Source organism: Doryrhamphus excisus, linkage group LG19, assembly GCF_037039965.1.
Source record: "Doryrhamphus excisus strain RoL-2023G ecotype Guam linkage group LG19, RoL_Dexc_Guam_v1.1, whole genome shotgun sequence".
Classification (NCBI taxonomy): Eukaryota; Metazoa; Chordata; class Actinopteri; order Syngnathiformes; family Syngnathidae; genus Doryrhamphus; species Doryrhamphus excisus.
Window position 1 is genome coordinate 13603909 of NC_136375.1, and position 18121 is coordinate 13622029.

An 18121-nucleotide genomic window follows, 5' to 3' on the forward strand; every position below is an offset into this window, starting at 1 on the left:
TGGACTCATTTCACGTCTGCTATGCTCATTCATGTAGCGTCCATGCCAGCAAAGTGTTTGGCGCTGGAGTACACAAAGCGCCCACCAGTCAGATAATAGACGCCTGCCTTGCTCAAGCATGCTACAGATGGTATCAATTGGGTATTGACAAAACGTATCACGTCAGACACATCAGCAGTTGTAGGGAGAAGCACTGCACTTGTTTATGATGCCGCTTGTGTTCCGACTTCCCTGATTGTGATGACTTAGAGCAGGGGTCTCAAACTCAATTTACCTGGGGGGCCACTGGAGCTAGGGTCTGGGCAAGGCTGGGCCGCATCAGGTTTTCCAAAAAAAAAAAAAAAAACACATTTATTAAAAATAGAAAAATATACAAACTGTTCTCAAATATCTTAATTTTTATTTTTCTGCACAAAATAAGATGAAAAATAAATAAACAAATCAAGAATAAAGAAAATAATCAATATGAATCAATAATAAAACGGCAAATAATAAAAACTTAAGAAACCACATATAGTTGGTGGGTAGACAAATGATTTTTTTCATATTAAAATGAACAAAGCATTATTAGAGCCCTGTAGACATGACAAAACACGACTATAGTCACATTTATACTCTTTTTATTTACAACATATTGCGCAACTGCAGAGTCTTGAGACACATGCTAACTCGCAAACTAGAGAGCTAGCGACCTAAACGGTAGCCTTCAAGTTATTTCCTTTCAACTTAAATAGCCAAAAACTTACCACTTCCACACGGATAGGGAGGATAACTATTAACAGTTATTTAACCTTTAACATGAACATGAATCAAACGTAATAATTTTTTCTGGGTACATGATACCATACAGCATCCATATCAAACTTGCGCGGGCCGCACTAACATTAAACTTTCATATCAAGGCGGGGGCCTCAAACTAGTGTCCTGCGGGCCACATTTGGCCCGCGGGCCGCATGTTTGAGACCCCTGACTTAGAGGAAGTCAGGCGTGAGGCATGAACGTTTCTGCACCATGAATGAGTGCACCCGCCGACCATCAAGCTTTTTTAGTCGCTTCCATTTTGTTGGTGTTCATGGCTATTTCTACCGGGTGGTGAAGTCGGCTTGGAAACTAGAAATTCTTAAAAAAAAAAAACATTTGAATGATCCCGGGAGAATCGGCGTGTTTGTTCCGGTTCCCATCGATGCTCGAGACTCGGCTGCCACGAGTCGAACAATGTTGTTATTTTTAAATACGGTTGGTCTGGTGTTAAGTCAGCTTCCTAGAGGCGCTCCAGTTGGTCATTAAGGACAGATCACGCATCGGAATGGCTTCCAGAGACAGAAGGAAAAAAAAAACTGGACTCTTGTTTCATTTTCCCAGCGATTGCCGCTGATTTCATCACGACCAAACTCCAACACGGCTTGACTGCCATCCAGCTGTCGCCGCTTTGTTTGGGCAGGATGGCAGCGATCCCAAAGTCATTGGAGGGACGCGTGACACGGCTTCACCGCCGCAGAGGAGATTTTCGCTCCTCGACTGGCTGGCTGGCTGGCTTGGCTGTAAACTATTTTTGGGAACCGTGATGCAAAATAGGCGGATGGTTTGAAGTGAAAACACACACACACACATGTACACGCACACACAGCGCTGCAGGAGCCAATGCTATTTGCCAGGCTTGCTAATTAAACAAATTAATTTGGCTAGCCTGTGTGATGAAGAGGCAGACTACACAATGCAACCTGCTCCCTTCCTGCACACACGTGCACGCACGTGCACACACACACATCCACTTCATTATTCAGCTCACATCCGAACTAAATCTTCATTAAGTCGGGTGTGGTTATGCAAATGTGCCGCTAAGTGTTTGAATGATGCTATGAACGAGCGTCGGAGATGAGAATGGCGTGATGATGATGATGGCGTGATGATGATGATGGCGCTTCCCACTGCAAGGATGATGATATTTCACAAGCTTTGATTACCGTCCCGTGCATGTGTGGGTTTTCTCCGGGTGCTCCAGTTTTCCTCCCACATTCCAAAAACATGCTAGGTTAATTGGCGACTCCAAATTGTCCATAGGTATGAATGTGAGTGTGAATGGTTGTTTGTCTATATGTGCCCTGTGATTGGCTGCCGACCAATCCGGGGTGTGCCCCGCCTCTCGACAGCCCGAAGACAGCTGGGATAGGCTCCAGCACCCCCCGCGACCCTCGTGAGGAAAAGCGGTAGAAAATGAATGAATGAATGAATGATTACCGTCCTTCATTGTTGTCTTAAAGTTTGAGCATAAGTGCTAATGTCATACGTTTTGCTAATGTAGGGAATTGAAATGGTGCAGTTTGTTGAGATGCAGTGCATTGTGGGTACCGCTCACTCGCTCACATGTAGCGCTATCTTCAAATATAACACATTTAATCTGGCACGGTTGCTCCTTAGCATGTTCAAGCACTGTTAGCATCCCTGAAGAAACCATTGCTACAACTTTGGTAGCATTGAGGCGGAGATTAGATTAGATTAGTTTAGATTAGATTAGATTAGATTAGATTAGATTAGTTTAGATTAGATTAGATTAGATTCAACTTTATTGTTATTGCTCATGTCACTGGTGCAGGGCAACAAAATGCAGTTAGCATCCAACCAGAAGTGCAATTTTATAAGTACCTTAGTAGTAAGTAAATGTAGAAAAAAAATGGACAGATCTATGTAAAAAAAACTATAACAGGCTATGACTATAATACAGTGAGGATATGTACAGGGATATAAATGACTATAATATGGCTATTGTAGATTATACAGATTATAAACAGTATGGATGTGACAATATATAATAACAGTAATATGTACAATAGTGCAATGAAGTGATTGGGGGGGCATAGATCAGCGGAGGGATGTTATTAGTGGAAGGGGTGGGCAATGGGGGGCAAGACTAACAAGACTAACACGTTTTCGAAGCAAGTTTTGTTATGCTAATGTGGGTCATTGCTTCTGTTGTGGATGTTTGTGCTTGAAAAGGCCGTAATTGTTTCATTGCATTGTTTGTTTTTGTTTGCTTGGTCACATGTTTCATGCTCTGTCCGCCATGATGGTTCTTGGGTTAAAAAGTCGATCTCATGCAAAGCGCCATCCCCCATTCGACCGTCACCCTTTACCCCGCCTGCTGACTTTCTAGAGCCCCATATCAGTCCCTCCTTTGTTTTTCTCTTTCTTAGTTCCCCCCAACCTGACAGTCCCCCGGGGCAAGTCCCCGCTGGTAGCCCGCGAGGGCGACACCGTGGAGCTGGAGTGCCTTGTTTCAGGGAAGCCCAAGCCCATCATCTTGTGGTCGCGGGCCGACAAGGAGGCGCCCATGCCGGACGGGAGCGTGCAGACGGAGACGTACGACGGCGTGCTGCGGATCGTTAATGTGTCGCGGGAGATGACCGGCTCGTACCGCTGCCAGACCAGCCAATACAACGGCTTCAACGTCAAGCCCCGGGAGGCGGTGGTGGAGCTCATCGTGCAATGTGAGTGCATCGGCCGTGTCTCTATGTGACGCATCCATTACGAGATGATTTGCTTCCTATGCGGTGTAATTCATCTTCCGCCGTTCCAGTCCACCGTGGCTCAAACTGAATGGGCGCCCATTTTTTAACCTCCTTTCACAGCCATGCTATTTTCTACTGGTGGCTCCGCCTCTTAAGCTAAGGCAGCGATTCGCAATTATTTTCAGTCTGGAATTTTTTTCACTGTGATTGACTGGAGACCGGCTGCACGGTGGGCGTGTGGTTAGCGCGCAGACCTCACAGCTAGGAGACCAGGGTTCAATTCCACCCTCGGCCATCTCTGTGTGGAGTTTGCATGTTCTCCCCGTGCATGCGTGGGTTTTCTCCGCGTACTCCGGTTTCCTCCCACATTCCAAAAACATGCTAGGTTAATTAGCGACTCCAAATTGTCCATAGGTATGAATGTGAGTGTGAATGGTTGTTTGTCTATATGTGCCCTGTGATTGGCTGCCCACCAGTTCAGGGTGAACCCCACCTCTCCGCGACCCAAGTGAAGAATCTGTAAAGAAAATGGATAGAAAATGGCTCAAGTACCGTTACATTTTAAATATTATTGAGAAACTGGTGACATCCATTTATTCATCTGTACAAGACTTGCCGACCTTGAAGAAATTTTACAAATAGCCTCTCACCCCCTCCTGGGCGGCTCGCCACACTATTGGAGAAGCATTGTCCTGAGGGACATCTAGTGCACTAAAACACAAGTCCACCAGTTCAGAGTTTGTGTTGCATTCAGATCCGTAAATAGCGCCTTAACTCAATGACTTAACTTTACTCAGTGAACAAACTTTCAACAACAATTCTGTCAACAAATCAATTGACAGCAATCTCTGTAGCCCAGGGGTCTCAAACTCAATTTACTTGGGGGCCACTGGAACTCGGGTCTGGGCGAGACTGGGCCGCATCAGGTTTTCCAAAACAAAAAACAAAAAAACGCATTTATTAAAAACAGAAAAATGAATCAACTTTGCTTTGGTTCCGATTTTCTACAATAAAAGCTCTGATAAAACATTCCACTGTTCTCAAATATCTTAATTTTTATTTTTCTACACAAAATAAGATGAAAAATAAATAAACAAATCAAGAATAAAGAAAATCAATCAATCAGTAATAAATAAATAAATATAATAATAATAATAATAATAAAAACTTAAGAAACCACATATAGTTGGCGGGTAGACAAATGATTTTTTTCAGATTAAAATGAACAAAGCATTATTAGAGCCCTGTAGACATGACAAAACACGACTATAGTCACATTTATACTCTTTTTATTTACAACATATTGCGCAACTGCAGGGTCTTGAGACACATGCTAACTCGCAAACTAGAGAGCTAGCGACCTAAACGGTAGCCTTCAAGTTATTTCCTTTAAACTCAAATAGCCTAAAACTTACCACTTCCACACGGATAGGGAGGATAACTATTAACAGTTATTTAACCTTTAACATGAACATTAATCAAACGTAATAATTTTTTCTGGGTACATGATACCACACAGCATCCATATCAAACTTGCGCGGGCCGCACTAACGTTAAACTTTCATATCAAGGCGGGGGCCTCAAAATAGTGTCCCCGCAGGCCGCGTGTTTGAGACCCCTGCTCTAGCCCAACTGGAATTTGAGAAGTTGATCTATTTTTTTTTTGATCTGTCCAAACTCCCGTATGAATTGCTGGCACCAGGATTCTTCAAGCGTAAGTAACAACGCTAACAGACCTTTCTGACCTTAAAGACATTTTACTAGTTCCCCCGCCTCTCACGCCCCTCCTGGGGGGCTCGCCACTCTATTTGAGAAGCACCGTGCTAAGTGCTAAGAGGACCACATTCCATATAGTGGTACATGCCAACTTAACCGCCAACCTTGAAGAGATTTTGTAAGTATAGTATACCCCCCCACCCCCTCTCCACCTCTCACGCCCCTCCCCTACTTTGGGATATTTTACATCTCCTCCCAGTGGTGCTGCTCCTGTCTCCGTCCTTCCTTGATGATTTCCTCACCTCCAATTAGCATGCGACTAATTTATTCGCCAACCACCATTCATTGGCTATTCATTTATGGAGATTTGAAGGGAATATTTTCAATGATGAACGTCGTGGGATTCAAAGCGGCGTCACTCATTCCGGCATGGTAGAAGAAAAAAAGACGGTGGAGATGACAGAGAGGAGGAAAATGAAAGCGAGTCATGCATGCCTTTAGCGTTTGCAAGAGGAGGTAGTAGTAGTCAACAACTTGTGTATTTATTCAGTATTTTTGCATATTTTGTATTTTTTGTGACTGTTAATTTACGAATAAGTTAAATAAGTTAAATAAGTTCAATCACCAAAAGTAGTAATAAAACTCACGGTGAGAAATGGCTCCGGTAAATATGCATGCTAACATTAGCTTACCTTCTAGCTGTAGTTTAGCTGTGGACGCTTCCGCCATATTTGTTTTCTTGCCGCCATCAGCCTCCTCTGGGAAATGATTCAAGTCATTTCACCAGGCCCTTCTTCTCCTCCGTTGTTGTGATTTTCTTTGGCCTTTTTCTTCCTACTGAAAGACATGTTCATTCACTGCAACGTGCTTTTCGCAGTTTCCCTCTAAAGTACAGAGTTGAGTAGAGCCAAATCCGCTACCAGGCGGTGGAAAAGTGGCAACTAAAATAGTTCATTTTAGTTGAGTCACTGTGGTGTGGACAGCTAAGGTGGTGCAATCATTGTGTGCTACGCTACGCTAGCATCCAGGTCATTATAATAAAGTGGGTACTAGCAGCTACTAGCTACTGCTACGCAGCAAGAAATCAGCAAAATAAAGACTCATGCTAATGCTAGCTTGCTGCGGCAGCGCTGTTTTCTCCATTTTGCAACATGGTTTTTCTTATGTTCCTGAATGGAGGAGCTCATTCTGAGTCACCGTGGCAACCGTAGAGATGTCAGCATAGCATCCCAAATCTTTATTTCAAACTTACATGAAAGTCATTTTTAGGTGCGCCTTAGCGTACCGAGACAATTTCCATGCACCTTGAAGAGCGGATATCCACACTTAACAGTGCACGTCTAACAGCGCATGTCTAACAGCGCACGTCTAAGAGCGCACATTTAAGAGTGCATGTTTAAGAGCGCACGTTTAAGAGCGCACGTCTAACAGTGCACGTCTAACAGCGCACGTCTAACAGCGCATGTCTAACAGCGCACATTTAAGAGCGCACGTCTAACAGCGCACGTTTAACAGCGCACGTTTAACAGCGCACGTCTAACAGCGCACGTTTAACAGCGCACATTTAACAGCGCACGTCTAAGAGCGCACATCTAACAGCGCACGTCTAACAGCGCACGTCTAACAGCGCACGTCTAACAGCGCACGTCTAACAGTGCATGTCTAACAGCGCATGTCTAACAGCGCACGTCTAACAGCGCACGTCTAACAGCGCATGTCTAACAGCGCACATTTAAGAGCGCACGTCTAACAGCGCACGTTTAACAGCGCACGTTTAACAGCGCACGTCTAAGAGCGCACATCTAACAGCGCACGTCTAACAGCGCACGTCTAACAGCGCACGTCTAACAGCGCACGTCTAACAGCGCACGTCTAACAGCACACGTCTAACAGCGCACATTTAACAGCGCACGTCTAACAGCGCACGTCTAACAGCGCACGTCTAACAGCGCACGTCTAACAGCGCACGTCTAACAGCGCACGTCTAACAGCACACGTCTAAAAGCGCACATTTAACAGCGCACGTCTAACAGCGCATGTCTAAGAGCGCACATTTAACAGTGCACGTCTAAAAGCGCACATTTAACAGCGCACGTCTAAGAGCACACATCTAAGAGCGCACGTCTAACAGCGCACGTCTAACAGCGCACATTTAACAGCGCACGTCTAACAGCGCACGTCTAACAGCGCACATCTAAGAGCGCAAATTTAACAGCGCAAATTTAACAGCGCAAATTTAACAGCGCACGTCTAAAAGCGCACATTTAACAGCGCACGTCTAACAGTGCATGTCTAAGAGTGCACATTTAACAGCGCACGTCTAAAAGCGCACATTTAACAGCACACGTCTAAGAGCACACGTCTAACAGCGTACGTCTAACAGCGTACGTCTAACAGCGCACGTCTAACAGCGCACATTTAACAGCGCACGTCTAACAGCGCATATCTAAGAGCGCACGTCTAAGAGCGCACATTTAACAGCGCACGTCTAACAGCGCACGTCTAAAAGCGCACATTTAACAGCTCACATCGAAGAGCGCACATTTAACAGCGCACGTCTAAAAGCGCACATTTAACAGCGCACGTCTAAGAGCGCACATTTAACAGCGCACGTCTAAAAGCGCACATTTAACAGCTCACATCGAAGAGCGCACGTCTAAGAGCGCACATTTAACAGCAGCGCATATCTAAGAGCGCACGTCTAAGAGCGCACATTTAACAGCGCACGTCTAACAGCGCATATCTAAGAGCGCACGTCTAAGAGCGCACGTCTAACAGCGCATATCTAAGAGCGCACATTTAACAGCGCACGTCTAACAGTGCACGCACCAAGCTACAGCAGCTCATCCAGGATTTCAACACACAAGAATTCAACAAAACGTTGCTTTTGTAGCGGAGAAACAACATCCTCAACGTCTCATTGTGTTCTTTGCTATGGCGTTCACGTTCCAGCTAGCCCCTTCCCCCCGGAGCTGGGTTAAGAGAATTAATTAGATTTTGACGAGCTTTGAAGAAGACCGTGTGGATGTTTTTTTTTTCCCGCTGAATTGATTATGATTGCACAGTCGTGACAGCGCATATTAAAGGTCAGCTGCTTCGCTATGCCGACAACAGGAAGCATAAACAAAGATTTACACTGCGAGGACGCTCTTTCGCCAGGAGCATCGGGGGGGGGGGGAGATGAACTCCTAATCCAAAGTGTTGAAATGACTTCCCGCTCCTTGAAGCCCATCTCGTAAATGTAAGCAGCCAAGTCCGCACATTAAAAGATCTGCAGTTTAGCGCCATAACAGAGCACGGTGATTTGGAGAGCAGCAGGAGATGAGCGGAATTACAGCCCGTGTAACATTTGTCTCCGGGCGCCGTAATTAGAGCAAAGAAAAGACTAAATAACAACTCGGAGCCCGCAGGCTTTTCAAGCACTTTTCTAGCACTTGCTTTTCTCTTCAACGATGACAACTCCTCACAGATATGACAAGAATGCGACTGACGGGCAGAAAAAACACACATTAGCAGGATGCCACAGGTGGCAGGGGGAGCGCTTTTTTAGCCAATCACATCCTTTGTGGAAAACGCGCATGTGGTGTATCATGAACGACAGCGGTGCAGCGAAGTGGTCTTACTCGTGCTGGAAGAAAAAGCTTACCACTCGTCCATCGGAGGGGATTTATTTTCTTTCAAAATCATTTTAGTATAAAGTATAAAGTCTCCTTAAGTCCGTTTGAAAATACTTTTAAATTGCATCACAAATTAATGAGAATTTTATTGAAGACAAAATGAAGAATGCTATCAAGATTGATGCTAAATTCACAGAAATGGTAAAAAAAAATCTATTAATTAAATCTATTAAATCTATTATTCATTCATTCATTCATTTTCTACCGCTTTTTCCTCACGAGGGTTCACAGGGGTGCTGGAGCCTATCCCAGCTGTCTTCGGGCGAGAGGCGGGGTACACCCTGGCCAGCCAATCACAGGGCACATATAGACAAACAACCATTCACACTCACATTCATACCTATGGACAATTTGGAGTCGACAATTAACCTAGCATGTTTTTGGAATGTGGGAGGAAACCGGAGTACCCGGAGAAAACCCACGCAAGCACGGGGAGAACATGCAAACTCCACACAGAGATGGCCGAGGGTGGAATCGAACCCTGGTCCTTCTAGCTGTGAGGTCTGCGCGCTAACCACTCGAGACCCAATCTATTAATCTATTAATCTTATTTTAGTACATTTTATTTTGAAAAATGTAAATCAAACTCTCAAACATTTATGAATAATATATGAGATATCAACATAAATGCTTCTGGAATGCATGAATGCTGCATCCGTTTTCTCTAATCAGGAATAAGTCATTTGTAGTCATTCATATTCCCACTTTTCCAGAAATCGGAATCTTACTACTTCTGCATATCTCAACTGATTGACCTCATTCCCACATCAACGTATTCAACCAAGACAGAAATTCCCACTTTTCTCAACATGGAATGCTGAATGCCTTTGGTCTAAATAGATCAAAGGCATTTCTCTCAACAGATTCCAAGCGTTCCTACATTCAGTAATTCTGGGCATTTGTGCTAATATGCACATTACAGCAATTCCCACTTTTCCCGACATCCCTATTTTTCCAGAATGCTGAATGCCTTTGGTCTAAATAGATCAAAGGCATTTTTCTCAACAGATTCCAAGCTTTTGACATTCAATAATTCTGGACATTTGTGCTAATATGCACATTACAGCAATTCCCACTTTTCCCGACATCCCTACTTTTCCAGAATGCTGAATGCCTTTGATCTATTTAGACCAAAGGCATTTTTCTCAAAAGATTCCAAGCGTTCCGACATTCAATAATTCTGGACATTAGTGCTAATATGCACATTACAGCAATTCTCACTTTTCTCAACATGGAATGCTGAATGCCTTTGGTCTAAATAGATCAATGGCATTTTTCTCAACAGATTCCAAGCTTTTGACATTCAATAATTCTGGACATTTGTGCTAATATGCACATTACAGCAATTCCCACTTTTCCCGACATCCCTACTTTTCCAGAATGCTGAATGCCTTTGATCTATTTAGACCAAAGGCATTTTTCTCAAAAGATTCCAAGCGTTCCGACATTCAATAATTCTGGACATTAGTGCTAATATGCACATTACAGCAATTCTCACTTTTCTCAACATGGAATGCTGAATGCCTTTGGTCTAAATAGATCAATGGCATTTTTCTCAACAGATTCCAAGCGTTCCGACATTCAATAATTCTGGGCATTTGTGCTAATATGCACATTACAGCAATTCCCACTTTTCCAGACATCCCTATTTTTCTAGAATGCTGAATGCCTTTGATCTATTTAGACCAAAGGCATTTTTCTCAACAGATTCCAAGCGTTCCGACATTCAATAATTCTGGATATTTGTGCTAATATGCACATTACAGCAATTCCCACTTTTCCCGACATCCCTATTTTTCCAGAATGCTGAATGCCTTTGATCTAATTAGATCGAGGGCATCAACATGGACGCTCTTCTGCTGATTTTGAACCCACCCCCACCGGGCTCATGTCTCCTGACATTCACGTGATGACCTTTTTCAACGGCGTACATTGAATAGGAAGAACGTCAATACATGTGAGAAAAGGTGAAGCTCAATGTTGTTGCGATGAAAAGAAGAAGCAGGAGGCAGCAATGAAAGGGTGATGATGTTTTAGCTTTGAAAGCAAGAGCTTCTCCGGCTTTCATCTGCTGACCTTCTTCCGAGCGGAGCACCTAATGAAGAGCGTTGTTAATCAATCATCCTGCCTTCACAGCCACTTCTTCTCTGCCTCAGCCTTAATGGCCGCCATCAAAGCCCCCCGCCGCCGTCCGTGCGGGAGCGAGCGCGTGGCTCAGTTTGAGCGTGAAATGAAGACGTGTCGACGCCGTGAGAATTTGCTCTATCTGCGCCATCCAGCCCTACTCGTTGTGGCGGCGCAGCTGGCCCCCGCTTCTTCTTCTTCCTCTTGGCCTGCCGCACGGTGCGTAAGCACACGCCAATCCCTGCGAGACGCTTCCCTCGCCTTTCCTTTCCAGGCCGCCGCGCGTAAAGCCGCGTTGAGTAAGTTGATCAAGGCGGCGAAGGTACGGTCCTGTGAAGCGAAAGAGCATTAGCGACGCTGGCAAGTCAACAGCTTTGATATGTAAAAAAAAAAACGGAGCTGCATCTGTCTTGTGGCTGCCAGGGACCAAAAAAGACGTCCGCCGTTAGCGCTAATAGAATTGCAAACGCCAAAATCCCCAGCTGTGACGGCCTAATGTTCTTAGTCAAAACGGCTTGGCACGGACCACGGGCTTCCAGAGACGAGAGTGGGAAGCTATCAAGTCTTCTCCTGTCCTAGATACCCACGCTCCACTTTACATGCACGGGAATTCTTCCTTATCCCGGCCTACCTGCTCTTCCCTTCCGCCGGCTTGCCTACAAACAACAACAAACACGGACACACAATGACGGTTCTTGACGCTCCAGGACAGTTAAGAACACTAATCAATAATAATAATAATAACAAAAGTATGTTTTATGTTTTTTATGTCAGCAGTGGATAACTTCTTTTTACACTTGCATGAATAAATTAACGTGTATTTTATTGTCTTGACTTATTAATGTTGGCGCTATTGTTAAACAAGTTCATTCAGTCATTAATAACAATCTAATGGGAAAACGTCATCAGGCTGATATCATATTGGGAGGAAATATGGAAATATTACCATATATATCATATCATTTTGAAAAAGTCTCAATATTATGGGAATAAAGTCATAATTATGTGAAGAAAATGTACAGGAGCAAAGTTGAAATTGCTGTAAAAAAATTTTTAAAAATGCAGAAAGTTAAAAAACAGCTGTCATTTTATAAGAATAAAGTCTCAATATTATGGAAATAAAGTCATAATTATGTGAAGAAAATGTACAAGAGCAAAGTTGAAATTGCTGTAAAATTTAAAAAAATGCAGAAAGTTCAAGAAACAGCTGTCATTTTATGAGAATAAAGTCTCAATATTATGGGAATAAAGTCATAATTATGTGAAGAAAATGTACAAGAGCAAAGTTGAAATTGCTGTAAAATTTTTATAAAAAGCAGAAAGTTAAAAAAAACACTGTCATTTTATGACAATAAAGTCTCAATATTATGGGAATAAATTCATAATTATGTAAAGAAAATGTGCAAGAGCAAATTGAAATTTCTGTAATATTTAAAAAATGCAGAAAGTTAAAAAAACAGCTGTCATTTTATGAGAATAAAGTCTCAATATTATAAAATAAAGTCATAATTATGTGAAGAAAATGCACAAGAGCAAAGTTGAAATTACTGTAAAATTTAAAAAAATGCAGAAAGTTAAAGAAACAGCTGTCATTTTATGAGAATGAAGTCTCAATATTATGGGAATAAAGTCATAATTATGTGAAGAAAATGTGCAAGAGCAAATTGAAATTGCTGTAATATTTAAAAAATGCAGAAAGTTAAAAAAACAGCTGTCATTTTATGAGAATAAAGTCTCAATATTATAAAATAAAGTCATAATTATGTGAAGAAAATGCACAAGAGCAAAGTTGAAATTGCTGTAAAATAAAAAAAATGCAGAAAGTTAAAAAAAAACAGCTGTCATTTTATAAAGTCTCAATATTTTATGGGAAGTCATAATTCCTCCCCTGTCCCCACGCAGACCCCCCCACGGTGGAGCCGGTGCACACGGAGATGCGGCAGGGCCTGGGTCGGCCCGTGGTCATGACCTGTCGGGTTCTGCGAGCGCACCCGTCCCGCGTGCTGCGCTTCGAGTGGCTGCTCTCCAACCGGCTGCTTCATGCCGGCGCCTTCGACGCCCAGCGGGACGAGACCGAGTACACCATCCGCAGCCTCAACCGCGACGGCTGGGGCGAGTACACCTGTAACGTCATCAACGAGGCCGGAGCGGGGAAGTGCACCTTTCACGTCACAGGTAGGGCGGCCTGGCGCCTTTTTATCAGATGTTCTTCAAGCTGCTTTGACCTTCTCATCACATCGTGTTGCTGTATTTATTATTATTATTATTATTATTATTATTATTATTATTATTATTATTATTATTATTATTATTATTATTATTATTATTATTATTATTATTATTATTATTATTATTATTATTATTATTATTGGTATTGTTATTGTTATTATTATTATTATTATTATTATTATTATTATTATTATTGTTATTATTATTATTATTATTATTATGGGCTTCACGGCAATAGCTCTATCCTTCCACATCCTTGTTTACATAATTCAATACATTTGCTAATAATAATCATGTCCTCTCTTCCTGTCATACATATACATAATATACATATTTTATATTCAGTAATATATTTAGTAGCATTATTATCTAATTAATATCTAATTAATTATTATTATCTAATGGTGTATTATATGTATTATCTATTATCAGTCATTCATTATATGAGATATTTATATTTATTAATATACTGTATATATTATATAAATATATAATCTAATATTTTAAATAATTATTTATTCATGTTATTATTCTGTTACATATACAATATATTATACATTATATATGCTGATTACATCTATAATTGGATACAATATAAAATAGTAATAATATTACTTATTATTATTATTATTATCTAACTTTCAATTGGCCTTTGGGGCAGTTGTGATTGAGCCCCATGAAACCTGCCTAGCAACAAGTGTCCAAGGAAACAGTCGAGGGAAAAGCATGGAAATTGTATGGATTCCAAATGATTTTGTAACAGGAAGTTCTTGCTATTTGGGGGGTCTGACTGGTTCTGGGTCTGCCAACAAGACGGGGCTCTTGAGCACGCCGCCCCGCGCCGGTCGTTAGCGCATTTTGCTGTTGCTTTTCTATTGGTCGCTCCCACCCGAACGCTTCTCCTTGAGATTGACAAGTCCATCGGGAAAGAGGAGCGGCCAGGAAGAAAATGGAACGCGTCACTCAGCGTGGACGCCGCTTCTGTCTGGTCCAGATAATACACGACAGCTGCCCGCCCGCTAGATTTATTTCTTTTTTTCTACGTCGGCGTGGCGGCTCCACGGGATCAAATTAATTTGGAAAAAGGTTTCAATCTAGGAGACCTTCCATTAGCGTCACAGGCTGCTAATAAGACCTGGGAAGGACAAGCAAATAGATTTTCCTGATGGATGATCACTTAAATCAACAAATTCACCATCGACATGCTGTCAATCATTCATTGACTTTTTCCGACAATCCAATTGGGCAGCCTTCGAATTCTACAGGCAGTATTCATATTATTGGATGTACAATGTGGCCCTCTGTGGGAAAGCTTTGGACACCCACCCACCGACCCATCCACCCACTCGCCCACCCATCCATCCGCCCATTAATCCACACACCCATCCATCCACCCAAAAACCCACCCACCCATTGACCCACCCATCAATCCATCCATCCATGCACCAACCCACCCATCCATCTATCCATCATCTATCCACCCACCCATCCATCCATCCATCATCTATCCACCCACCCATCCATCCATCCATCATCTATCCACCCACCCATCCATCCATCCATCCATCATCTATCCACCCATCCATCCATCCATCCATCCATCATCTGTCCACCCATCCACCTATTCACCACCCATCCATCCATCCACACACCCATCCATCCACCCATACACCCATCCATCCAACCATCCATCATCTATCTACCCACCCATCCATCCATCATCTATCCACCCACCCATCCATCCATCCATCCATCCATCATCTATCCACCCATCCATCCACACACCCATCCATCCACCCATACACCCATCCATCCATCCAACCATCCATCATCTATCCACCCATCCATCCACACACCCATCCATCCACCCATACACCCATCCATCCATCCAACCATCCATCATCTATCCACCCATCCACCCACCCATCCATCCATCCATCTATCATCTATCCACCATCATCTATCCACTATCCACCATCCATCCATCATCTATCCACCCATCCACCTATTCACCACCCATCCATCCACAAAACCATCCATCCATCCATCATCTATCCACCCATCCATTCATCCACACACCCATCCATCTAGCCATCCATCCTCTATCCACCCACCCACCCATCCATCCATCCATCCATGATCTATCCACCCGTCCACCGATTCACCACCCCTCCATCCATCCACACACCCATCCACCCACCCATCCATCCATCCATGATCTATCCACCCGTCCACCGATTCACCACCCCTCCATCCACCCACACACCCATCCACCCATCCATCCAATCCGTCCATCATCTATCCACCCATCCATCCATCCATCCATCCATCATCTATCCACCCATCCACCTATTCACCACCAATCCATCCACCCACCCACCCATCCATCCATCCATTTTGTATGCCACTTATCGTCATTAGGGTTGCAGGTTATGCGGTTATGTGCCAAGGTTTGAACCCCCCTGTTTGGTTGGTGCTGGTCCATTTCCAGTCATGTTTTAAAAGTTGTGTGCGGCCCATCATCCTCGGCTGGTGAGGCAGGTAGGAGGATCCCCGCCGCCCTCGTCCCCAGCAGACCACCGTCTCCTTCCTGCTGTCGCTCACCCCCCATCCCTTTCATCCTCCGTCCCTCCTTCCCAGCGCCCCACATTCCCGCCATCTGGACTGGGTGCTTGCCAAAGGTGGGGGGTGGGGTGGGTGGTGGGGGGGTCCTTGGCTTTAATGAAGAAATGAATCACGTAGGAGACAAAATTCCACTTGAGTTCTCGCCGTTGTCCGTGAAATCTGCAGTGACACATTCCCTGAACGAGACCTCCGTGGCCGCAAAGCGGGAGGGGCACCGCTCTGCGGCTGACGTGTGAACGAAGCGCGTACGACGCGAGCGATGCTCATGAAATATTTGCTAACATTGCGGCCTGCGATGCCGCCAGCATGCAAAGCCGCCTCGTAACCAACGCCCTCCCCTTCCAAACTGCTTTGTGCCAGCCGAGTGTGTGCAGACGCCGCATCGAGGGGCCGCAAAGGCCGAGCTGGCTCGAGGGACGTCGTGTGCACCGCCGCGCTTTGGCTCCGTCCCACGTTGGAAACCACGACCGCTAAAAGGCAGCACACAAATGATAGAAGAAGAAATGTTCCGCCATGTTGAAGTCGCCCTGCGCCGACCTTCCTGCTTCCCTGCTTCTTTTTTGCCTTGGATGACTCGCCCGTCCTTTAGCCACGCTGCATGCACGCAGCAAAGGTCACACCAGGCAGTGAACGCATCACACGTGCCAGGGCCCCCATGGTAGAACTTTGAAAGCAACACAAGTAGACATACGAACTATTAAGAAAAATCTATCTAAGCTTTGTCATGGCATTATTCTTAACTTGAATAACTTGAACTTGAACAATTATTATTATTATTATTATTGTTATTATTATTATTATTATTATTATTATTATTATTATTATTATTATTTTAGTATTTTTTATTATTATTAAAGTATTTTGTAATATAAGCATTTTTTCCATAATATTACATTACATATAATATTATATAATATATTATATTTTATATATTTTTTATTATTATTTTTTTATATATATATTATATTATTTTTTTTATTATATATATTTTCATATTTTCACTCCTTAAATGACTTTTTCTTATCATATTGTAACTTTCTGGTAAAATATTAAATATTGCTGACTTTATTTTCATCAACTACATACATACAGCTCTTTTTATTTTTTGTGATTTCTCTTATTTTATGACTTTATAAACATAATTTTTATATATTTTATTTCTCATATCAAGACTTAAAATGAATAGAATGTCTTTTATCTTTGCTAAGTCATGTTATTTGTCTCATAATATTACAACATTACTGCCATAAAATCAGATTTTTCTTGTTAGTTTATGCTACAGTTATGATATTGTTTTCCTATATTATGACTCTCCTCCATTTCCATTGGCCAGCAGCATTTAGCAGCAAATAGAAAAAAGGACATCATGTTGAGGCTTTTATTCGTTGTTGCCATAAAAGAGACGCCAGTCTCGTTTTGTAAAGACAAAACTGCATTTTCTTTCTAAACGGAAGCGCTCCCGTTCCTGTTTTGCATTTATTAAACGCGGAATCAAAGAAATTCCTGCAACGCTCAGCCAAAGATCCTGTGTGCGGAAAGAAGCGTCACTTCCACTAAAGTGCTTTAGTGTGCGCGGCGACTGAATGTGAGCAGACAGCTTCGTCCCACTTGAAGCGTTATTCACATCAAAGATGGAAGACGTCTGGGCGAGCCCTGATATAGACAGACCGCCATCATCTCTGTCACGTTTCCTTTCGTATCCTAAAAGAATGGACTCCAACGTCGCCATTGCGGGCTGCTTTTTTGCATTATCATACCCTCATTCTGTCATGCTGGTGCTTTCTTCAACTCGCAGTAAAACTCCTTAGCAGAATCCCGGAGACACTCCCAGTACCCCCCCCCCATCCTGTCCGATGAACAGGAGGACAATAAACAGCACTTCCTGTCCTGAGTCGCTACGGAGCAGCCCACCTTTAATGAACACCGTCCGTCACCAAGACAAAGTCAACCCCGAGAGTGCCGCTTCAGCAATTAGTCAGTGTCGTCTTCTGCACGGTGAACTCGCTCAACGGTGGAAGCGAATCAACGTGAGTCGATGACATCAACGCCGCTGACGCACATCGCCGTTCTCCACTCCGCCGCCAGTTAGCACCTCCGACGTTTCGTGTCTTCTTGTCGCCGTGCATCACCTGGAAGTGACCTCCCGGATGAAGTGGGACCCCCCGCTACGGGGAGACGGAGGAAGGTTAAGAAAGATGAAACTAATCCGGCACACAAGGAAGTCTGCAAACAAGGTCAACGTGT

At 43.4% G+C, this 18121-nt stretch overlaps 1 protein-coding gene across 4 annotated transcripts in view; it reads left to right on the forward strand.

Moving 5' to 3' along the window:
- Positions 1-18121, forward strand: part of LOC131107463 (MAM domain-containing glycosylphosphatidylinositol anchor protein 2) — a 165416-nt gene that overhangs the window by 109222 nt on the left and 38073 nt on the right. For 2 of the 4 annotated variants that reach the window (XM_058057536.2, XM_058057535.2), the window contains exons 10-11: positions 3165-3485; positions 12926-13198. In XM_058057536.2, coding sequence (XP_057913519.2) covers positions 3165-3485; positions 12926-13198 — 594 coding nt within the window. The remainder of the gene's footprint in view (positions 1-3164; positions 3486-12925; positions 13199-18121) is intronic. The other 2 variants (XM_058057538.2, XM_058057537.2) reach the window with 1 other exon arrangement.